The sequence below is a fragment of the Nyctereutes procyonoides genome, unplaced genomic scaffold (assembly GCF_905146905.1).
Source record: "Nyctereutes procyonoides isolate TBG_1078 unplaced genomic scaffold, NYPRO_anot_genome, whole genome shotgun sequence".
In the NCBI taxonomy this organism is placed as follows: Eukaryota; Metazoa; Chordata; class Mammalia; order Carnivora; family Canidae; genus Nyctereutes; species Nyctereutes procyonoides.
The window spans coordinates 52,280,737-52,306,047 of NW_026575051.1; the positions used below are offsets into that span (position 1 = coordinate 52,280,737).

At 33.0% G+C, this 25,311-nt stretch overlaps 1 protein-coding gene across 5 annotated transcripts in view; it reads right to left on the bottom strand.

The window, feature by feature from the left end:
• Positions 1–25,311, bottom strand: part of EPHA7 (EPH receptor A7) — a 169,210-nt gene that overhangs the window by 94,920 nt on the left and 48,979 nt on the right. For all 5 annotated transcript variants that reach the window (XM_055330832.1, XM_055330831.1, XM_055330830.1 and 2 more), the window contains exons 4-5: positions 14,827–14,982; positions 13,648–13,983 (exon numbers count right to left, since the gene is read on the bottom strand). In XM_055330832.1, coding sequence (XP_055186807.1) covers positions 13,648–13,983; positions 14,827–14,982 — 492 coding nt within the window. The remainder of the gene's footprint in view (positions 1–13,647; positions 13,984–14,826; positions 14,983–25,311) is intronic.

Here is a 25,311-nt window from a genome sequence, read left to right on the forward strand (position 1 = left end):
AAACAGTGTTTTATAACAACAGCAGGGTAATTTTAGTTACCCAGAGGGATACTAAATCTAATTTCTACCTTGAGTTCTTTTAGATGTGTTTATTATACACCTAAGAGAAGACAGATGAAACAAAATGTCCAATTAAATGATAGTTATTGGAAAATATGGCTTTATGTGTTACTCATTTGGTTGCTCTAACTAATGAACATAACTTGCTTTTATCGGCCTGTATAAAAATGCATAACAGTTTTCTTGTCTGCAAGAATAAAGTTAATGCTGAATGGGAATACTGTGTCATCTAGTAGATGGCATACAAAATTCACAAAAAAGGACAATCACTGTTAGAAAAAACAAAACAGTATAAAACTTGAAAAATCTTTGTTCTATGGAAATCTTTAATAACAATGTAGATATTGGCTTATTATGACACACATTTGAGTAATTGTGTAACTTTTCTAAAAATTCCCACTTTATACTTTATTTAAACTTGAAAAAAAGACAAAATTTGAGTTGAAATTCCCCTCAAGAATCCACTCATTTCAATATCACATAAAAATCCTTCCAATTAAGAGACCATCAAAATAACAAAAACTGATTTTGCAATATTACCTATAGGCAATTAAGAGGCTTACTGCAAATACTCTAATAAAGTAATACTTCTAAAATTGTTTTCAATAAAAATAAATTTTAAATTGTAGCTCTTTTCACATGGAGAAAACTCAGAAGTAAGAAAATTGACAGGCAAATACATAACAAGATTTTAGACATGTAAATTTGATATATGAGGGTCTGTGTTTAAGTGCTATAAGTAAATGCGTAAAAAATACATCTGTCAAAAATTATCTGTTTATAGTTCCCAACTCCTAAAGGTTACTTACTAATTAAAGTTGAAAATAGGCATGGCAAACACCCAAGATATTTTATCAGAAGACACTGCTTTTTATGTTCTCTGCAGGTTCCAGTAAGTAACTTAATCCCAACCAAACTATAAAGTAAACTGTTCATGATTTGTCAGATTAGCTGATGCTTGTCCAGAAAAATAGTCTGAAAAAAAGAGTCACCAGGACACTATAATTAAGATTCATTCATCCATTTCATCCCTGGATTGAAGAAAATAATGAAACATCAAAGTAGTCAGACAGCAATCTAAAGAAGGTCAGTTAGTATCTTTTCAAACATAACACTGGTATTTAATGCTGCAGGTGCACCAGAAGTAACTTACAGATCATATTAATATCCTAGGTTGGTTGCAATAGCATTATGGATTTGTTATTTATGTCATTTTTAAAAATAAAGGAAATGTGGTTAAAAATAAAAGGTAAAGTCTTAGTATTAATATTAATATACTGACTGAAGATAGCAAGAATAAAGTTTCCAAACTTTTAGGTGGGTCTCCAACTTTTCTATGGGTGAGTACAGGAGAGGTAGCATGTTTTAAAATGTCTGGGAGAAAAAAAAGAAACTAGGAAGACAAAGAAATGTGAAAATAAAAGTATACAATATAACTATAAATATACATATATACTATATATGTTATATATAATAACAGACACAGTCTTTATGAGATCTGTGCAGTCATTTGATTTGATAACAATATTTCATATTAAGAATGACAATAAAAATATTAGAGGAGACAGTGTTACAAATGCATAGTTTATATTTATGGAATTAACATCTTTCCTTTTATGACCTCTACTGAGATTACCAGGTTCTCAACAATGAAATTTATGTGAGGCTAAATTTGGGTTCTTAGTGATGTCAGAGACGTGCGAAAATAGGATGAGATGTCAAAACAAGGAGAAAACAAGGTTATGATAATGTATTAGAAAAGAACAAAGGCAGTAATTTTTTTCCAAACAAAATTCAGACTCATAATCTATCTTAGGGTTTTTACCAGTCTGATAAATGTTGTATGAAATCAGCATAAAAAGTAATCTATTACAATTCAATTCAGCCAACACTGAGCACTTACACCACATATGCCATAGCGTTATGCTTTGTTTTCAACCATGACAAATACGATTATGACATTTTCTACTCCGAGTTGTCTATCAAAATTGTTTCTCATGGCTCAAAATTGTCAAATCCAATGGACTTTCTTCTGTCTTCATTCTATTGACCTCCTGTGACATTTGATTCTATGATTAACTGACTTGGAAAATATCCCTTCCTTGAGTTACTATGACACCCTACCATCCCAACTGGCCTGGGTACTCCTTTTTGATCTTCATCATGTTGTTTTGATAGCCAGCCAGCTCCTGTGGTATTCTCAAAACTCCTCTCTCAAACTTTTAAATTATAGCTCTATCTCCTCTTCCCCCTAAAAAGGCCATTCATTAACTTGTCATCTATAGGTTCCTGATTCCCAAATCTTTAACACTTAGGCTCCTCTACCATTTCAACACCTATTCTCATAGGAATATATATGTGTTCATAAAATGTATGAAATTTAAAAGTACATATAATCAAAACTGTCTATATACATGCCTATACACACAGATACATCACATTACAGGTGATATAGCTTGATGTCACAGGAGCTAAAGGTGCTATGTTTAAGTATATTAGGAACATTTGAATGAACTGTACAATAGTGATATGGCTTAACCAGTATCTCTGCATTTTATTTCCATATATGATTGCCATTATGAATGCTATGCTCAAAGTCCTGCATCTTTCTATATGCTGAAGTTAATGATCAAATATTATTAAAAATTGGGACACTAATTATCTAATGTCAACATGCTATGGATAATTAAGAACTGTGTGCATTTAAGCTATGATAATTGTTTTTCACAGATCTTTTCTAATGCTTGTGTCTTAAACAAGTCAAGCAGCTACAGGACTGCAAGTACATCTCTGCCCCCTACTTTGTCAGAGGACATACATCATCTACTCTGCCTTCTCCTTGATTAATTTTGTGCGGTTGCAGTAATTATCTCTCCCCGTGCAACAGACCTCTTTGTAAATGAAATGCAAGAAATTTGGATAATTTTTCCTGGGTTTTACTCTTAATTGATCCTTGTTTCTTGCTTACAGTAGTATAAAGGGAACTGAAGTCAGAAAGCAGCTGGAATTGACACAAGTACCAACAGGGTTCTGCACTAGTAATCGACACATCTGAAAAGCAAGACCTTGATAGTGTTCTTTCCTTTACCCTATTACTTAGATCATTTGGTTAAAACTGTTAATGATCCTCTTGGATCAATGTCTTTTGCTTGTAGCTCTAATTTACTGCATTGGATGATTAGTACAGATGTTTTTGTGGATGGCTCTGCATCATTCCACCAAATTGCTTGTCTGAATCAAATTTGCTTCAATTCATCACCAATGAAGCAAGGAATAAAATAATCAACATTTACTTTCTCTTAACACTGGTACCGAAAATAGAACAACCAGACACTTGTCAATTTTAGAACCATCTCTTACCTTTTTTCAAAGCTATGTCCCTCAGCCTACCCAAGGGTTTAAAATGGTTTGTATGGTGGGGTGTAGCAGAGTGTAGGAAATGGAACCAACAGGAACCAAAATATGTACTTCAAATTTATGAGCCTGAGTTTTTTTTAATTGAAGTATAATTGGCATACATTATATTAGTTTCATCATCAAATTTTTATCATCATCATCATAATCCTCCTCCTCATCACCAATTCGCATGTGTATTCATCTATATATGAATAATGTATGAAATTACCATCCACTGGCTTTTCATTCTCTGAAATGTGGCTTATTGATTTCTTGCTCTTAAATGATTTCTTTCTGAAACAGTGTCTGTCTTCACAATCCAATTCCTTTAATAATGCTTCGGGGGAATGATTGTGATAGTTTGCTCTATAAGAAATAAGCAAACAACTCCCAGATCAAAACCATTTTGTACTGTGGAACAGCACCAAGTAAATCAGGTAACCAGTTTTGGTCAACTAAAAATCAAACAAAACTCACTTCCTGATTCAATTCATATTGACAATCTTTTACAAAAGTGTTAATTTGCATTCTTAGCACAGTAACCCTCCTACATACATATATTCTGCTGTTTTATTATTTATAATTGTGTAATACTTCCAGAAAAAGATACTGAATTCAATATATATTGACTGGGGTTTGTACTCTGAAAAACTTCTTGCATATTTTATTTAAGTCTCTGGTGGTAACTTGCTTTTTATATAATTTCCTGCTAAATTTGAAGAGTAGGTGGTCTTGTTAGTCACATTTGAGTTAAAACGGATTTTCTATTTCTCACTTGAACAAATTTCTTGACTTTAAAAGTAAAGTAGCTATTTCTTTACAAATAATACTCTAGTGAATGCATTTTCAATTCTCTACAATCTCCACTCAATAAACTTAACAGTAGCAAAATGAAGGACCTCCTATTAAGGGCAAGACATATAATAAGAATTACTTTACATAATTCCATCATTATCTACTATTCCAGGAGAATGATCCTAATGGGCAGTCATATATTTTGTTGAAGAGCCTATTTAGAGGAAGCTTAAATTTAACTAGTTACAAATTTAAATCTCCAAAATACAGTTATAAAAACTTTTTCACTAGAAAATCCTAAAAGAGCACTCACTTCTTAATCATGTTGAAATTGCTAGTTTAAAATTGCCAAGAATTTGACAAACTTGCTCAAGCTTAAAAATTCAGAGACAAACCACATAACTTCCTTTATATAGAATGTTCTGCTACCATCAAAGTAGCACCTTCTATAATTTATGAGATAATAAATTGGCTCTGTTTTTTAAAAAAAAAAAAAAACTGCCTTGGATGTCAAAAGCAAAATATTACTATTGGTCTTTCTGGCACTTACCAATGCATTGCAATAAATAAGTTTAGTGCCATTTGGAAGGGGAGAAATCATAGAAATGCATAAAATTCCTCAACTCCCACCACTTGACCCACCCACAAAAGTGTCTATGCCTGTCATAGGCATATGGAAAATAAGTACTTTCCTTCAGCATGATAAGATGGAACTAAATTATGTCAGGGATGGATATTTGTATTAGCCCATTCAGAATGCCATAATAATACAGACTGGGTGTCTCAAAAACACAGAAATTTATTATCTCCTAGTTTTAGAGGCTGGAAGTCCCAGATCAACGTCTAGTGGGATTCACATTCTGATGAGACCACACTTCCTGGCTTGTAGATGGCTACCTTCTCACAGTGTCCTCACATGCTCTACATCAGTGAATGTGCATGGGGAGAGAGCAAGCTCTCTGGTGTCTCTTTTCATAAGGACACTAAGCCTATCAAGATCAGGGCCCCAACCTTATGATCTCTTTTAACCTTAATTACCTCCCTATAGTCCCTGTCTTCAAATAGTTACACTGGGGGTCAGGGTTTCAACACATGAATTTAGAGGAGAACACAATTCAATCCATAGCAATGTTATAAATGAGTTATTATACAAATTAAACTCTTTCTTCTCAGATGCTTAAGTATCACTATCCACAAAATAGCAAAGCTGAGATGAAAGAACTTGAGAAAAGATTAAGTATATTAAATTGAAAAATATGAGAGGCTACTTAAAACACCTTACAACACTAGAGTTTTTTCAAATGTTTACAGAGTCCTTCCACTCAAGAGTCTACAGATCAACTTGTTAACCTCAACCTAACCTCAACATAAGCAAAATAGTTCATCATAAGTATTTAGAAAATTAGAAAAGGGGAGATATGACAGCTCACATAGACACTGGGACTGGAAAACATGGAGGTCGCAAGAAAGTGATGACATGGGGTTGAGAACAAGGTTATTTAAGGACATCTCCTTATATATATTTTAATTGAGGAAATTCATATAACAGCTATATGCTATAGTCTTATCAAGTCACAAAACCACAAAAGGGAAAGAGATTAAGTTATGAAAAAAAATATTTTAAGTTGGGCGTGGAGACCAGCAAGGGGCTCAAACTCAAAATCCTGAGATCAAGACTTGAGCTCAGATCAAGAGCCAGACGCCCCATCACCTGAACGAGCCACCTAGGTGCCCTTATATTCAATGTTATATTAAAAGAAAATAATAATTCTATTTTCAGTAGGTTTTCATAATATGAAGAACTATAAAAATTTTCAAATATAAAGGTCATTTATACTTTAGTATTTTGAAATACAAGTTCTTTAAGCTTTTCTTTTAAATCTCTACTTAAATATCAAGTTATGGTGAAAATTCATTTTAAGATTCTAAATATGTCTATAGTTTCAAGACCAAATCACAAAGTTTTTATACTTGAAATTATTATCTTCTATACTTATTGCATAATTTAAATATTTTTTTTATTTTTTTAATTTAAATAAAATTATATTGAATTTGAGTTGAACTAACCCTTTATACTAATCTTGATAATCCTACAAAATCTCTTTTAATATTTTTATATAGAAATAATTTATATATTTAATTCAATGAATTTACTAAGCATGGACCCTGGGCCCAACTAGTTACAGAGGCTAGAGAATAAGACCAAAGATGTCACTGTTTTCTTACACTGTGAATTCTAATAGGAAGTCTACCATGTGACAAATATTGTAAGAAAATTCATGAGCTATTTACTGTAAGACTATGTCACAGAAAGATGTAATTTTCTTCCAAATGTCCATTATAAGTTTGGGATGTGAAGATACTGTGTAGGCATACAGGTCTTTACGTATAAAGTGGTTGGCACATACTAAATATTCATTAAGTCCTAGTTGTCAGTGTCAATGCCAATATGGTCACCAATTTGATTAAAATAGTATCTGAAAAGATCTTCATATATATATATATATATATATATATATATATATATGTTTTAATTGCTATTAGCAACTAAAGAAAAAAACATAAATGTACCTACATGTTTATTTTTAAATTATGTCAAAAATACTTAAGCTTTAAAGAATTAAATTTCACTAATATAGTCTAAGACTCTGACTTGCTAAACAAAATTTTATATATATATATATATATATATATATATATATATATATATATAAATTTCTAAAATATCATGCCCTGGGATGCCTGGATGCCTCAGTGCTTGAGCATCTGCCTTTGGCTTAGGTCATGATCCTTGGGTCCTGGGATGGAGTCCCAAATTAGGTTCCCCGCAGGGCTTCTCCCTCTTCCTATGCCTCTGCCTCTCTCTGCATGTCTTTCATGAATAAGTAAAATCCTTCGGAAAAAAATAAAATGAAGTATCATGCCCTAAGGCATGAATTAGCATGACTGAATCCTGGTCTGCCTTTCAGATGCATCAGATTTATAAAATAACTAGAAACATGACAGAAATGTGTATTTTGAATGGCTTACTGTTGAAGGAATCTTATTCGGTTGATTTTTCTGCTGTAGAGTACATGTATGTTTATGTACGTATGTTTTAAGAAAACTAACACTATTTCCGCAAAATGTTTTTTTGCTGGTAGTGGTGGCAGATTTTGTTTTTTTTTTTTTTGCATTTATCTCATTTCACTTTACGGAGATTGCTGCATTTCACATTACTTGATATAATCAGTAAATGCTCTCAAACAAGAAAATATATTCTCTTAACATCTTGTTCCTTTAAAATATAAATCAAGCTTATAAATTCCAAAGAAATATCAAAATGTATAAACTTAAATAAGAATAATTTATTTTACTTACAGGACACATAACTTGATGGCCTACCATTTTTAATCATTGAAAAGAGATGATCTGAGTTAATTTATGAGAAAATAGTCACAGTTGAGTCACACTAATAAAAGTGAGTGAAGATATATCTAACAAATTTAGGAAATGACTTTTTCTATCTCCTTTCCATATAGATTTGCTTATGTATGATGTTATATAACTCTATGGTTATATTTCATTTGGGGCATTATATAAACATTATAAATCTAAATAAAGAGAACAGTGAAGCAAATGTTAATTTTGACAGAAAAAAAAATCTGGGCATTTGAAAACATAAGACAAATTAGTCAAATTATGATATGCAGGGGTATTTTTAAAGTTTCTTATAAAAGGGCAATAAAATCATAGCCAGAAGGCAAATGCTACAGTCAATGTTCTCTGCAAGAGATTTTGTTATTAACATCCTCAGCAGATAACACCTCTTAGTATGTCCCTTTTTCACTGAAGAATAATTTATTACCAATCCATTAAAACAAGTAGTTCATGATAAGATGATGTAATACTTAATAATTATAGGTAAGCAGTGTATTTGACTGCAATAACCTGGGATGCTGTGAGGGACTGCCCACATTTTCCTCAGTGAAGAACTGAAGAAATTGTTTGCCCAGCTGCCAAGATGGCTGCTAAAAAGCAAACCTAGTTCCCTACCCCACTTTAGAATTTCCTTGACTGAAAAATGACACCTTCCTCCTTCCTAGGCTCCTTCCTGTAGCCATGTTGGGACAATACAAAGGTATGAAAGCCTGCCACTCTCTCTTCAACTCTGGGCAATATGAAGAGTCCTTACGGGTGGAGAGCTCCCCCATGGAGTAGGCCGAGGATTCCGTGAGATTGCATCACATCTCAGCTGCTTCTCTGCTCCATACTTGCTCCCTTCCTTTCTCTTCCTATGGCACTGGTCCCAAGGGCATGGCCTAATATATACCATTCCTGCACAGTAGTCTCCATCTAAGTGTCTGCTTCCTGGGGAGCCCAACGTGGGAAATTATATCCTCTTTCAAGAGATTACAATTTTCATCTTTAATTCTGACTCAGTGCTTTCTACAGCATTCTAAAATTATCAATCCCATTAAAATTATGGTATCTGTACCTGTATTACTCAGCTATAAATTAATCCATAATTTCAATCAACAACATACTGCACAATGTATAGTTTGTATGGTATTATGACTGTCCATTTAACTATGGGCATAAAACAGGCTTGTAGAGGTCTTCTGTCCCAAACCTCTCCTTTATTTAAGAGGGCTACATGAGTTCAAAGGAGTTAAGTGATTCAATTGGCATTCTATTTATGTACATTTTACATATGAAAAATATCAAGACCATAGTAAGTATTCAGTAACTCGTCACTCTTACTATTATTTCCACTATTATAATTGTTATAGTACTATAACACACTTTTCTATTCTAATAAATGTAACTGGTGTTAAGCTAAAAGCTCAATTTTTATAATATGAGGAGTCAAGTGCATGATACCATTTCAGGAGAAAATTCAAGTTCAAAGAGCTGAAATAATTTATCTAAAATTGAGTAATTATGTCATCGAGTATCAAATCCTATGCCTTTTCCATTCATGTCTCAATGTTTCCACTCTTGTGAAATCATTTAACTTTTCTTGTGTATGACTAGTTTTCCCATTGGAATTAATTGCACAACATTCAGCAAGACAGAAAGAACTGTGTTACATGGTAAAGGTACAGATGAACATAACATATAATCACTGACCTGAAGAACAATTACCGAGTCCTTTAAATCTCTCCAGGGGTAAGACCACATATTATAAATGCTTTTAAAACTGTCTAATTGTTTAAGTGATCATGCAGTGAACTGAGGTATTATAAAAAGAGACAAAAATTTTTGGAACTTCTGCAGACCAGAAGTTTGTGTTAATGCACTTAGTCTGTAGAAGGAATGTAGTGGCACTTATACAATGTTTTAATAGGGGAGATCCTTTTAAGGGCCTAGAACATGATTCACTTGTCCTTCTGGCAAAATCATATTTATTCCAATGTTCTACACTGACTGGCATCTTTTCTGTGAGGACCTCACTTTTTTCCCAAAGATAGAATGAATTATTCCTTCTTGGGATTCCTGTATTTTGTTCCTAATGTTCGACGATATGCATCACATTCTATTCAAGCACTCTGCCTTATTAGATGTGCAACTAAATATATCTACTACAATATAGAATCCTCATAAGGGTAGACCCAAACTTTACCTTGCTACCCCCACCATCCTCTATACTGTTTGATACACACAGTTGGCTGAATTAACATAATTGTTATAAAAAATAGCATTTAAATACTCAGCTGTAAAGAACACTTATGTAATTATTAAGACCATTTCTGTTCAAGAGAACCTTCCAAAGTAAGGAAGAATCAGAATTATAACATCTAATATTAAGTGTATGTGCTTTCCCCCTCACTTATATATTTTTAAAAATACCTTCAACATACATATGTTTGATATGTGTCATATCATTCCTAACAAAATAAAACAGAAATGAGAAGTATATATATTAGACTGTTTATGTAAGTCATATATTCCTAATAAATACATACAAAAATTATCTAGATATGAATATCATATATTGTTCTCTATACACTTTTCATCTTAAAGCTAATTATTAGTTTAAAGTAGAATCTCAGTCTTAAGATAGCCTGTGACTAGATAATAGTCCCATTTTACATAGGCAAAACAAAATTAATCTCTTCCTCCTCCAAGTTATGAAACATAATTGCTAATTCCCCCCACACTTCGATAAAGATTTTACAGTGTTTTGCCTTGACAGGTTCACAAAGAGTTATATAAAAAGAGGATTAATTCAGCATTCATTTTGCAACTCACTACAATAATATTTTATGACAATAAAGAGTTTTCAATTTTTTTCTAATATCTATCATCAAACATTTTATCTCCATTTTAGTTATGTTGATCTTCAGTGATCCAGCAAAGAGCACATAACTCATAAGGGGCAGGGGAGGGGCTAGGGCACAGATTCTTTAACACGAATACCTTACTCCTACCCTGAACAAAGCATAAGGGGTCTTAGTGTAGTTCCATGTCCACAAACACCGGTGGGGACAGAGGTCTTGTGCTCTAGACTCCAAACTAAAAGAAACTACAAAGTGTACACGCTACCTTTCAAACACTGGCTGATTATTTTCCATCTTCACTCTATTCTTGCCCAGACACATGAGATTCCCCTAATAAATCTTTTTATAGTAGGCATCAGTGGATTGCTGATGAGGGGGATAACTGACCAGAAATCCAGATTTAAAATCATTATTGAAATGACTGTAGCATAAACTAGGTGGGAGGTGATGCTGTTTAGTTAATAGAGAATGAGAATTTCAAGGATCATTGCAGGTTACCATGGACAGTAATGAACATAGGCAAAATTTCAAATCATTCCTCCTTTAGAAAGAGCAAAAATACTGGTGATGGGGAGCAGCGGGAAGTGAGTATACAAATTCCATAGAGCAATCACTAATATAATCTAAATTTCCTCTGTTAAAAAAAAATAAGGGAAAACTTCTGCCCCATATTGGGACTCCCCGCTCAGTGGGGAATCTCCTCCTACTTCCTCTCTGTCTGCCCCTTTGCAGACAGATTGTCCCTCCCACTATCCTGCTCATGCTCCCTCGCATGCATGTGCACACACTCTCTCTCAAGTAAATAAAATCCTCAAAAAGTAATAAAGGAAAACGTTTACAATTATCACAGATTACTGTCTTATTTAGATGCATTTCTTTTTGAACGTAAAAAAAGCTAACTTTAAATTCATGGGGTCTTAGTATTTGAGATGCAGTAGAGACTATACAGTTGTAAATTAATACTTTAACATAGAAGTATAAACATGGTTTGCTTTTTAACTTTCTTATATTTATTCCTTTAAAAAGTTTTAATAGTTTTATTGAGGTATAATTTATATACCATAAAAATTACTCTTTTTAAGTATACAATTCAATATTTTCTTTAGTATTTGTACAGAGCTCTGTAATCATCACAATCTAATTTTTGTACGTTTGAATTACTTCTTCCCTCCCTCCCTATAAACAAACAAAACTACTTTGCTCTTAACCAGAAGAGAATCAACACCCAAAACCACTTTACCTAACTACTGTAAGATATTTGATTCAAGAATTTATGGGAGGGATCCCTGGGTGGCGCAGCGGTTTGGCGCCTGCCTTTGGCCCAGGGCGCGATCCTGGAGACCCGGGATCGAATCCCACATCGGGCTCCCAGTGCATGGAGCCTGCTTCTCCCTCTGCCTGTGTCTCTGCCTCTCTCTCTCTCTCTCTCTCTCTCTCTCTCTCTCTCAGTGACTATCATAAATAAATAAATTAAAAAAAAAGAATTTATGGGAAAAATCTATGGCCTATTTAGCCCATGAAGTATTAACCTGAAAAATTAAACCACAGACAATAAATAAATAAATAAATAAATAAATAAATAAATAAGCCACCCCCCAAAGCAGCCTATTTGGTGAACTCTATTTGTGGCATCAGTTCAGCACCTTTGGGTCATATTCAAAAATAAATAAAAATGTCCCTTCTATACTTGATATCAGCAGGGATAAAAGAACATACCAACACAGTATACCTAAGAGTTTCTATTAATAGTTCCAAAGATAGCTATAGTGTCACAATCATGATCCTAAAATGTTTCAAACCCACCCACTGTAAAGTTAGAGTGACATATTCCAATGTAAAACAACACAGGCAAAAATTTCTTTCATTTAATTTTTGAAAATTTAAAATTTTCTAGGTTGTTTTGCCCCCAGATTTCTGCTTTTACACAGGAGATCTGATTTGCAATAGTCTTTCAAATAAACATCAAAATGAAACCTTTAGATTAAGAACTCACTAATTTGTTCAAAATGGTAAGCATGAGAACATATGCATAGTTTTCATTCTGCAGATACAATTTAAATAGGTAACATTTTGTTAAAATTGGCATAGAAGTGAAGAATAGATTAATCTATGTCCAGGAATTTGGGATAATACTGGTTTCTGACAACTAGCCAAAGATCAAGAAGACTTTGTTATAAGCTTATTATGATGCTCACACAACTCAGTACTCCAGTACAGGTCCCATTTTACTAATGATGATGACATGGCACTTGGTTACATCTACTACACAGCATCTTCTTTCAGCAGCTAGAGGTTGAGAAAGCCCTCAATTTCTGAAACGTCTTTCTGTAATAAGATTTTTCTGAAGGTTTAGAAAGTTTCCAATTTCTGAAACTTGCTTTACCAATTTGTATTTTCCAAAACATACCACAACAAAGAAGGACTGAGTAGGATACCTCAAATTCCGAGAAGAAAGTAAATGAAAACTGCTTTTAGGCTAAGTTACAAGTTCACAATCATCATGGTTATTATTTCCTAATTCATTTCTTTTGAAACCCTCATGAGATCTCCCAAGTATTCTATTATTATGAACAGTAATATGATCTCTAATATTATGAACAGTACTATGATCACAAATCTACTGATGAACTTAAAATTCCCTCATGCAAATTTTAACAGACTTGCCATATATTACAAATATCACCTTCAATGTGGTAAAATATTGGCTAACACAATGTGAGACAGTGCACTCAACTCTTCCATCATTCCTAATTATCATCTAGATTTTGATCATAAGCATGTACCACACAAAAAAGTAAAACTGCAAGAATTAGCCTACATCTCATTTTGTCCAATATTTTTACTCTCTTCCTCAAGATCTTTCAGCAGAGTTGCCTGTCTTAGAACCGTCTTAACTGGTTTACAATTTATCCCTTTTTATTTCTCTGGCCAGATCTCTGGAGGAGATGTTAATGAGTCTAGCAAATGGTTTAATAGGTGACAGGAGAAATAACAAAGAAAAGTTAAAGGTGTGAATAATCAACAGGCTGGAATAATTGGGTTCTGTGTAGCCAAGTTAACTAAATATCCAAGTGAGACACCTCACTTATGTAGTCACATTATTCACTTAGTGAAGACAAACACAAAAACATACCTGCTTGACCAGTGGTGATACTGACAGCCGCAAAGAGCCTCTGGGATCGGCTTAAGTCAGAAACTCCATTGACAGCTTCCACTTCAAAAGTATAATTAGCGTGGGCTAGCAGGTCCATGACAGTGACATAGTTATCCTCTAATCCAGTCTGCTGTGGCATGTATCCAATGTTACTCCCACAGGGAACACATTCGCCCTGTTCCCAACTGCACCGCTTACACAATATTCTGTAGGTCACATCATTTCTTCCTCCATTATCTGCAGGAGGACTCCATTCCAAACTTACTGTGGTTTGGTTGATGTTGAAAATGAGGTTCTGTGGCGCAGATGGAGGCCCTTTGGAAACCAAAAATAAGTAAACAAACAAAAATAGAAAAAAAAAATGAATGAAAGGATCTACATGGGCCATTAAGCTAGTGGCTCAATTACCATACAGAAAACTAGTTGAAATGCTTTCTTTTACATAAACATTTCATTACCTTGCCTAGGGAAGCTGCATAAAAGCCTCCTTGAATTCACTTGGCAAGAGGCTTTATTTATTTTCCATTTAATATGTCAAAATGAAAACAGGATAACAACTGTCTTTGTACTTTTGCCACAGTCTTTAGTTATTTTTCTTCTAAGCAATTAAAAAGAACAGTTAATGCACCTAAAAAAAAACAGTTGTGCAATTGCTTAAAAATAGTCTCCCATTTAACTATATAACAGAGAATACATCTATTCATTCTTAATGTGCTCAAGAATGATTTACAGCAAGTCTGGGATCGGCTTTGGATTTGGGTCTCTCCAACATTCATTAAGTGAAGCACCAAGATGTGAGATTTGCTCTAGTTAGTGATGGAATTTTAATTTGGAAATCATGACTTTTTAATCACATTTCATATCCACGTTAAGACTCAAATAAGTTTTACATTTATTTATGATTCCCATTAGATATATGTGAAAAATATTATTAAATGTATCTTGATTTTACAAACGTGAAAGTCTCACTAAAGACAGCGTAAGATGTGTCTATTTTATGTTATTATTTAGCCTTATCGGTTCATGAAAAAATGCAAACATTTAATAATAATTAAGGATGCATTCACAAATCCGATGACTATCTCAGCAATGTTACACTAGTACAAACAAGTGGAAGGATTCTGAAAGCCCTTTCCTATTTTATTATTATGAACTTACTTGTGCAGGCAACATACGGTGGATCAGATGGAGCCCTGTAATACCCATCCTCACATTCACATCTTGAGGAGCCTTCTTTATCAGAAAAACTGTGAGTTGGACAACGAGCACACTGAAGATCTTGAGAGGAAGATTTGTAGAACCCACGGCCACAGGCTGGGTATGCAAAAGAAAGTGAAAATAGAAATATGAGCAAATAGACTTACTTTTTGATTTTAGTAATATTTAGCAAAGAATAAAATATGAAATTTAATTTGTGAAACCCAAGCTCTCTATGACAAAATTTTAGTGTATATCAATAACCTAGTTTTATGATACTACATTTTAAAACGAAATAATAAAAACCAAATGATACAGTGACTTTGCACCTGTAGTTGGCATCAGTTCAAAATCTAGAGCCCCAAACTGAACAAAAGCATAATTTAACTGAACAAAAACTGAGGTTATTTAATTCAGGGTAACTTCAATTTCAATATAATTAACTTATTTGTTGATACATATTCATATACTTCAAAGTTTTGTTTCCTAAATATAATGTAGCTGTAAATTAACTTTGTATGTGTTAATTTGGTTCATATAGAAAATACTGAAATAATTTTAATTACCTGACAGAAAGAACAATGGTATAAAAAGTATCAACTGATAATGACAGGAATGTATGCCCACCCCCAAATTTTCAGAAAATTTCAGGATACAATTTCAACCAATTCTAAGTTATAAGGCAGGCTGCCTTCCAATAGTGAATTCCCTTGTTACTAAAAATAACAAAATCCTATGAAAAGGAGAAACCTATTCCCCCAGAAATTAGGAGAAAGCCTTCAACTGTAAACAGATGAGGACTGTTCCTCCTCTGCTGAGAGAGGTTAACAGTACAATCATACTAACATGGCAATTGATCTCAGCAATGAATAGACAGGTACAAAGAATGCCTCTATCACCTCCTAGTGAAGTTGCTCTTACTCATTTAGATCCTATTTTCTATTAAATCAAGTAACCTTGAACCATTTTCTATTACTTATCATTTTTACGTTTAATTGAAATTTAGCAAATTAAATTTTCATTATTTCAACAACTTTATTAATTAATGGCATTATACACTGAATATATTAAATAAGTTTAATTTACCCTTCATATTTATCAAATGAATATGTTAAAATTTTAGTGACTTTCATATTTAATGAAAATTAATCATATTTCTAAAGAAAGATTAGTGAATATTTAACATAAGTTCAATTATGACTTTTAACTTATGATATTCACATTTGTTTAATGTCCTCAACTTGGGCATCACTCAGGAACTTACTCACATTTTCACTCTTAGGTGGGATAAACAGTCCTATCTTACCAAAATGGTATACTGAGTCATTCTCTACTTGTGTTCACATGCTCAATATTTTAACAAGTTATTCTGATCTACCTGAGAGTTTACAATCATCTTTTGAGCTTCAAGAGCATAAGGCTATTTCACACAAATGAGACATGTATTTTAGATAATTTGTAAACTTAAAGGTGTGTTATATTGCAACAGACAAGGGATAGATGTATAAACAGAGAACTACAACCATCTCCTTGTAAATATATGATTCACTACTGTCCTCGGAAGCCAGTCTGCCTTTAGTTGGCTTCCTCAATTCATACAGGAGGAAAACACTCACAAATATTTTAGGAAAAGAAGCTTAATACAACTTCACATGTTCTCAGTAGCAATTGCTACAAATCACAGAGAGAACAATGAGATTGATCATAAAATAGTATAACCAAAGATCACACTTTAAAATGTTTCTTTTTTTCTTTTATTTTTTTAAATGTTTCTAAAGATAGAATGCCACATTAAAAAAATGGTTAACTGGTAAGATAAAGGATTTGGCATGGGTTTCTCAGGATAGAAATTCCTCTTTGTAAGTATTCATTGTATCTTGCTTTATGTATTATCTATAATGCAATGATCACATATGATATCCGTAAAATAGAGAAGACCGTGCTTTAGTCACAACCTGCAGCTTGATAACTAAGGACAAGAGAATTAACAAAGAAAAAGAAAGAGACAGAGAGAAGAGGTATGTGCTGACACTCTTTAATGACATGTGTATATTAGTTTTTAGGAAGCAGGGAGATGGGGCCCACAATGGTAACATAACTTAACATGTACTAGTGAAGGCTTCCAGAATTATTAGGCAGCACACTACCTAGTGGAATTCTGCAGAATCCTAATTCTCCCATTGCAAATAAAAGCTTCTAATAAAGGCATATTCCTATTTTTCTTACAAATAAGGAGGGACATTGCTTGTTCAACTTGCATGGTTTGTAGAATATATATGGTACCTAATGTAGAGAATTTTAAAACCCTTATCACTCAACTTTCAAAGTTACATTAAATTCTGTTACCACTTTAACAGATGGGAAAGCAGATTTGAAGCAAAAGTAACCTGAGTTCTTCAAATAATTCTGTTTGTCTAGGTTAAAACTGGATTTAGAACACAGGACTACTGATACTCAACCATATGCTCTTCCACCAGCCTTGACTGCTCAATGAGCCAAAGTCTGGCACTTATTCAATGGGTCTCCAGGGCTTTAGCAACCCTAAAAATTAATTTTCTATGGGTCCTTGCTGTCTTTTATTATACCCCTTTACTAATTTAAAACTATTATTTTAATTTAGAAAACTATGAAATAATAGCCTCGCACACCTCACAGAAGAGATACTAAATACGTGCTCTCAATTGCACTGTGAATTCTGGCACCAAAGATGCCTGCAAAATTGTGGAGTAAATGCATGGCTATCATTAAATAGATAATGATAGAGGCAGTACCGGAAAAATGTGGTCATCAAAGTCTTAACATTTTTTCTTTGAAGTAATATGCTGTTTCAGTTCAGTTAATATTGAAAATAATAAGTTGTGACAAGACAGTTTTCACTTAATCTCTAGGAAGACTATTAATTTAGAGTTATTAAAAATAAGTACAAAATCTTTGGAGCTATGGTGTTAAAAGTAAAGCCAAGAACATGCAAAGGCATAAGCTGTATCTCTTAGGATAATAGTGAACGACTGGGTGGTAAAAAATTTGGGAAGGAAGTAACAGATGCTCTTAAAATTACAATTTTAGATAAGATATCATACAAAATAGCTTGAGTAAAATACTCAGTGCGAGAAACTGGGGTGAAGTGACATATCTGAGAGTCAGCCACATAAGAACTAGGTGATCTCTCCAATGGCTCCCAAAAAGCCTATGTGGAAATCAAGGGAATTTCTCCTTTCTACAAATGCAGCTGGTTTTCTTTTTTTCTTTTCTCTCTCTCTCTCTCTTTTTTTTTTTTTTTTTTTTTGCAGCTGGTTTTCTAAAATGTACTAATACAAAAGTTTTTAGAGGTAAAGGCCTTCTAAAACCTTAAAGAAAAATTCCCTTTATACGCAACTATGAAGTATGCAAGAATAACTTTCTAGGAATTTTGCAAATGCAATTTTAAAACTTTCTTTGCTTTATTTCTCAAGTTGTTCAACAGCATTTGAACTCAAAGCAAGATTTAATTAATGCAGTATGAGCACTATGGTAAGTTAGTTACAAAAAAACCCATACAATTGTAATTTCCTGCCTTTTGATGTTTTTGATTTTTTAATTGTATATTATTTTAAGGTAACGTTCACTAGATTGATGAAGACTGGGAATATGTATAAAATTTGTTTACAATATTTAATTACTTTGGTAAAAATAATCTTTCAGTTATCATTTGATTAATAGTATTTTAGCAGTGTTACCACAAAGGCCTGGGATTGATTCTTTCTACTGTTTTTTTTCTTCAGTCTTTTAGGGTCCTAATGAATAAAATAACGTAAGTTCATTATCCTAGAGCCAAGAACCATAATCTTGTCAGATTTCATACCTCAAGCAAGCCTTCACTTATTCTACTCTTTAAATGAAAAATCACCAAAGTAAAAGGAATCTAGGAAGCATGTGAAGCGTCTATTTACCACGCACTAACAATATACTGCAATACAGCCACTAAATGATGTTACAATAAGCTATATTACAAGATGTTATATTATCTACTGTGATGAAATAAATAGAATTTATTATGTTTAATTTCAACTATTTTTCAATAAGAATAGTGCCCCTATGTGACTGCATTGGTTCAAATAATGTTTAAGATTTCGATTCTTTTAAAAAAAAAAGGACGTAAAGACAACAGAGTTTCCCATTTAGAAATGAATTACTTAAAAGTAATAATACTGTAACAAATTCTGAACATGAGGACATTTAAATACATGATAGTTGATACTAAAACCTGGCATTCTGATTTCTTGGTTAAATTCTTCTAACAATCAGATTCCATACTTGTCTTCAATGGATGTTAAGCATTTAAGCAACAAGGTGCCAGGCCTTTGAGTATATACTTGCATGATGCATGTAGTCTGTGGAACAATCAGGGTACTAGTAGAACAAATCTGTGTTCAACACAGATGAACAATTCTAAAGGTCATCCTAAAAGCCACAGACAGATTTCTGGGTAGGTTAAGCAATTAGGAGAAATGGCATATCTTTCTTGTGAATGAGGGTGCAGATTCTCACACTCGCTCTGGTTCTTCAGGTTTATGACCTATAAGGGTAAACTTGGGGGATATCCTATCGATTGTATTTCTAAAGACCCTTTCCCACAAACTGGTTATCCCAGAAAATCCACATGCTTTTAGAGTTCCTCTACAGATAAGAAAGATTTTCTGGTCCTTAATGGACTCATTTTTTGGAAGTCTTAAGCTCCACTTCTAATCTCAGACACACTTGACACCATCCTGGACTTTAAGGCACTGATAATCTATATCTTAGTCAGCTGTCTTCCATGACTACACATTAGGGACTCTTTGAAAAAACACTAATAACTTAGCCTTATCAAAATAATTGAATCATTATTAAGGTCCGGACATTTCTATATTTTAAAAGCTTTCTACGTGTTTAGAACTATCATCCTGTAAGTCCCAGGTCTTTTTTCCAACTAGCAAAGTTTCTAAAGAATGCATGACAAGATATCTCCACCATAAAATTGATGGTAAAATGAGATATTACAAAGAAATCTAGTAAATTAGAATTTTAAGAAAAATAAAAATGAAAAAAAAAATGAAAATTCATTAATAAGCCAATTAAAAATAGGCAGAGGATGTGAACAGCTATTTCTATATGGAGGACATAACAACAGCCAATGAACACACATAAAAATGATCAATATCATTAGCCATCAGACAAATGCAAATCAAAACCACAGTGAGATATTACTTTTACCCACTAGGATGGCAATAAGAAAAAAAAGGCAGATATAACAAATGTTGGTAAGAATATGAAGGAGTTAGAAGCCTCATACCGTGCTGTGAAGAATGTAAAATTGTGCAGCCACTTTAGACAAAAACTGACAATTTCTCAAAAAGCTAAATATAGTTACCAGATTAACCAAAAACTCCACTCCTAGGTATATACTCAAGAGAAATAAAAACGTATATCGACACAAAAACTTGTACGTAAAGGTTCACAGTGATATTATTCATAATAGCCAAAAAAACCCAAAACAACCCAAATGTGCATCAACTAATAAACACACACAATGGAATATTATTCAGCAAACATTGATGAACCTTGAAAACATTAGGCTATGTGAACGAATCCAGTCACAAAAATATATTTCCCTTATATGAAATGTCCAGAAAACACAAACCCTTAAAAGCACAAAGTAGATTAGTGGTTGCCAAGGGCTGAGGCAGTGAGTAGAAATGGCAAGTGATTATTAATGAGTGTAGGGTTTCATTTTGGGGTAATTCAAATGCTCTAAATTTGATTTGTAGTGATAGTCATACAAATCAGGACTCTGCTGAAAAGCCACTGAATTGTTCACTTTAGTGGATGAATTGTATGGTATGTGAATTACATTTCAGAAAAGCTGGCATATATAATGAAATCCATTAATAATTCAACTTCAAATTGAACATACGAGCAAGAAAACATTAAGGAAAAATGCCAATTTACATGTTAATAATATATTAATTTGTCTTTCTAACACATATACTCTATATTCATCTATTTTTATAAAGCTGGAGTTAGGGGGCACCTGGGGGGCTCAGTCAGTTAAGCACCTGACTTGATTTCAACTAAGGTCATGATCTTAAGGTCCTGAAATCAAGCCTGCAAATAGGGCTCCCTGCTCCGCGCTCAATTGGGAGTCTACTTCACTCCCTTTCCTTCTCCCTCTCCTGCCCCTCCTCCACTTGTAGGCTCTTGCTTTTTCTTTTTGTCTCTCTTTAAAATAAATAAATAAATCTTTTAAGAAATTAAGGCCATAGTTAGATGTAATAAATTAACTATGAATTATAAAAATATCAGAAAATTTTAAATCTATAATCTACATCATGATCTATAATCAATATATTCATTTTACCCATTTGTTAATTTTAGAGTTTCATAAATAATAAAATCTTTTATCTGAGGGATAGCAATTTCATTTTATAAATTTTATAAAGAAGGAAATAGATTCTTATCAAAATCAAGCTTATAATTAGGAGAGATTTTTAATTATACAAAGTTAATTTTGTTTGAATATCTGAATAGGCCTTAAATATGATTTTATTTTAACCCATCTCTTTGCTAGGCAAGAAAAGCCCAGCAGCTCTTTCTCCTACCATAAACTAACTGAATACAACTAGATTCAGCTTCTTCAAGTCTTACTCTGTTTCCAGACCTGTGATTTTAAGCACAATTGAACTTTTTCTGAAGGAATTATGTGTATGTGTCTGTGTGTAAAATATGAGGCTTTGCAGATGTTTCCGGCCACAGTTATGCAGCTGCAAAGAGTTTATTAATTATGAACTATAAGTGGATTGTTCTGTAATTGAAACTTTCTGGGCTTTAATATTGTAGAATCTATACACATACATAGTTAGGGATACTAACGAATGTTGTTATTTTATTTATTGCAGATGGACACTGTACTTAATCCAGAGCTTAATTCAGAGAAAAGCTAGTCCGTTTCCATAGGATCGTTCAAATATTTGTGTCATATTAATGTCTATGCTCTATAATGCAAAGGGGAAAGCACAGCTTGTAGAAATAGTACTCCCACTGCTCAAAGTGCTGACCTCATCTGGGATGGACAGATCCAGAATCTGTTTTTTAATCCTATTGACAGTGCCTCAGTGGGAATAATTACAAAAGTCTGCCTGAACGCCAGACCTCCTGTCACTGATATGCTATGATTTTTCACATTGAGAATGAACAGCGGGCAGAGAGGATAAAAACAACATGATGCAACGAGTATATTATAGCTTGTGAGGAACCATCCACATTACCCTACAGATAATTTGTAAGAGTTTGTTGAAGAAATGATGCGGAATGTAAAGTTTGTGATAACAGGTGCTCAATTGCCAAAAATATTGGGGGATTTTAAAAACTAAAAAAAAAAAAACAACTAATTTCAGGGCACTATAAATATATCTGTGTTATTTATCTGTGTTAGTTAATTGAGAACTTGATGCTTTATTAACACCATACAGTGGAAAAGAAACATGTATTATAAGAACCTTCTAAAAGTTTTATTTTAAAACTTCTTTAAAACTATAAAAGAAAAGAAAATGAAGGATTACATAAAGACAGGTTTTTTCGTTCTTTATTAAATTATTAGTTTAGAATATGCTAGGAATTTTGCTGAGGTCTGGCATTAAAATACTCTTTATTTTACCAGAAAATCACTGTAATTTTGACGTCATTGCAAAATGATAAAAAAAAGAGGAAAAAAATCAAGTTAGAACATTCAAATCTCTTTTCTCTTCTTATTCTATTTTATAAATATTAGGTTTTATTAAATAGGTAATGTGATACAGCAAAAGAGAACTGGATTTTAATTAAAAAAATCCATGTTCAAATCTACTCTACCATTTAGTGGCATGTAATTTGGATAAGGCTACTTCACATTCCTGGGCTTCGATGTCTTTGTTTCCTCATTACTAATTATTAAGTGCTATGGAGACACTAGTGTGTTTGTGTATATATAAATATATATATATTTTCTAGTTACAAAAACTTGTTTTAACAATAACACAGTTATCTGTTAAGCTCCCATACAATTGGTTTTTATTGAAATGTGTATTTCAGCCACCATCACCAAACCCCCAAAACCCCACATATAAACTTAGACCCACTTAGTCTTTCAGCTGTGCATCAGCAAGAGTGTGAAAGACGGGTTCTGAAGAGCTGGTCTGCCTCTGCATGCCATCCTTGATAGGCAGTGGCATGCACTGTGTCAGAGATGCATCTGCCTAGCAGTTCACCTCCAGCTCTCCCTATGCCATTGTTGTCAAACACCGTCTGTGTTCCCAGAGGCGTGCATGTTCATTCTGGTTCATGCAGATATGAATCCAAAAGTGGAGTTTTTAAATTATGTAAATAACTTAAAAACCAACTCCCATAAAAGGAAAGATGCAGAATGAAATCAGACCCTTCTGGATCTCACTCAATATTGTCCTCATAGGTCCATTCTGAGATCAACCTTCAGATAAAAAAAAAAAAAAAACAAAACTGAATTACCTACACAAACTTAGGATTTAGTTACCTACTGGAAAAGGGCTAAACCAGAGTATTTTAGCCCTAATTCAACTCTATAGCAAAACAGTACAATTACTGGGTTCCCATGAATTAAAAACACTTATATTAGGGGAAGCCAACTTCACACATTACTTATTCATAGTGACTAAAAAAAGTCACTTATTTATGATACAGTATTATTTTATTTTACTATAGATTTCCTTGAGAGCATTGTCATTAAGAACAAGAGGCTGCAAAGAGGAGCGCTCTTAAATAGCAATTGGTGCTGGGAAGATTTCAGGCAGGGGCACAAATTACTATATCATTTAGGTCACTGTCAAGTTTATTTTTAAAGATTTCTCTTGTATTTATTATAGTACTGTAAGTTTTATAATTTCAGTTTTATTATTCATTTTCACTATACTAAGCCATTCCTCACAGTTTTGAAAATATACCAAAAAGGTCAGACAATGGAGCCAATGTAGCAATAAGACAAAAAATGATGCAAAATATAGGAGTGAGGATTCCTCTTTTGAAAGATCAATACTCTGGTTTTAACACAATTGTTTTTATTTAGTTTTTTAACACAATCGTTTTTAAAACAGCACTTCTTAAAAGATAAAATTCATATTCTGAATGACAGATATTGTTAATTTCACCACAGAAAGTCTTACTTCAACAATCCCGAAAAGGCAATACAACTTGCCCTTTATATAAATTATGACATTGGTTTCCCCTCTAGCCTGTACTAGCTGTGTAACCTTTGCAAATCTGCTTAAGTTCTCTGAGCCCAGTTTGTCCATATTAAAAATAGAGAAACCTAATAATATGACTATCTCATAAGGCTATTGTGAATTAAAGTGCTAATTCATGTGAAAAAATATAGCACACTGCCTGGCAGAGAATAAGCACTCAATAAATAACTATTATGATTATTTCACAATGCCAATTTCCATGCTGTTTTGATTTCACCCTAGTTTCTACCTCTGATAAACAATGAGCCACTTCTCTATTATCAGATGTGTATGCAAACAAAAAACACAAATATTATTAGGTAAATACAGCCAAATTACTATTCCTTCCCTGACTAAATAATTATTGTTTGCCTACTCTTTGCATTGTGCTAGGCAGTGGACCAAAGTTATGTCTGCTAAAAAAACAAATACGATGATCTTTAAATACATTTTACCTCTGACCTGGTATCAAATACTATGTATAATCAGTTGGTTGTGTGCTTAAGCTAATTAAATTTCTGATATGTGATTAGAAATTATTATATAAATTATAAATATTGTGTCTTAATTTGTATATTTTGCAATATGCTTAATTATCTCCCAATTCAGTGGTGAATATAGACACTAAAGTCACCTTTCCTGCCAGGGCTGTAGCATTTCATCAATGTGAAGAGAGAGAATTCAGCGCAGGTTGACATGCAGGAAATGTGGGTAGGGACTTATTGACCAATTATATTTAAACTAGAGAGTTATTTGTGGCAGTTACTGTTTTGTCTTTCACTGAGGCTAATAGTGGATCTGGCAATATCAAAATATTTCATAAAAGCAGGTGACTTTAAGTTCAAAAAAACTTTAGGTGGGTAAGAAATAGTATATAAATACAAATGTTTGAAATTTAATCATTTAATAAAATGAACATTTTTAGTTCAAAGAATGAAAATTAAACTAACTTATGAGTGATTCATCAATAATCAGTTTTTCTCCCACAACACACTTAAATCTACCTATCTGTAGAAAAAGTCTGCAAGATCCACAGACAAAATGAAAGAAAAAATTCCATTTGAATTTCTTAAAACAAAGTGCAGTCCTTCCATTTCAAGTAGTATAAAATGTGGGCTTTTCACTATAATTTTCAGCAAAAATTTCAAAAATGATTAAAACAAAATCATGACTTAAGACAATCTTTCTAGCTCTTTTA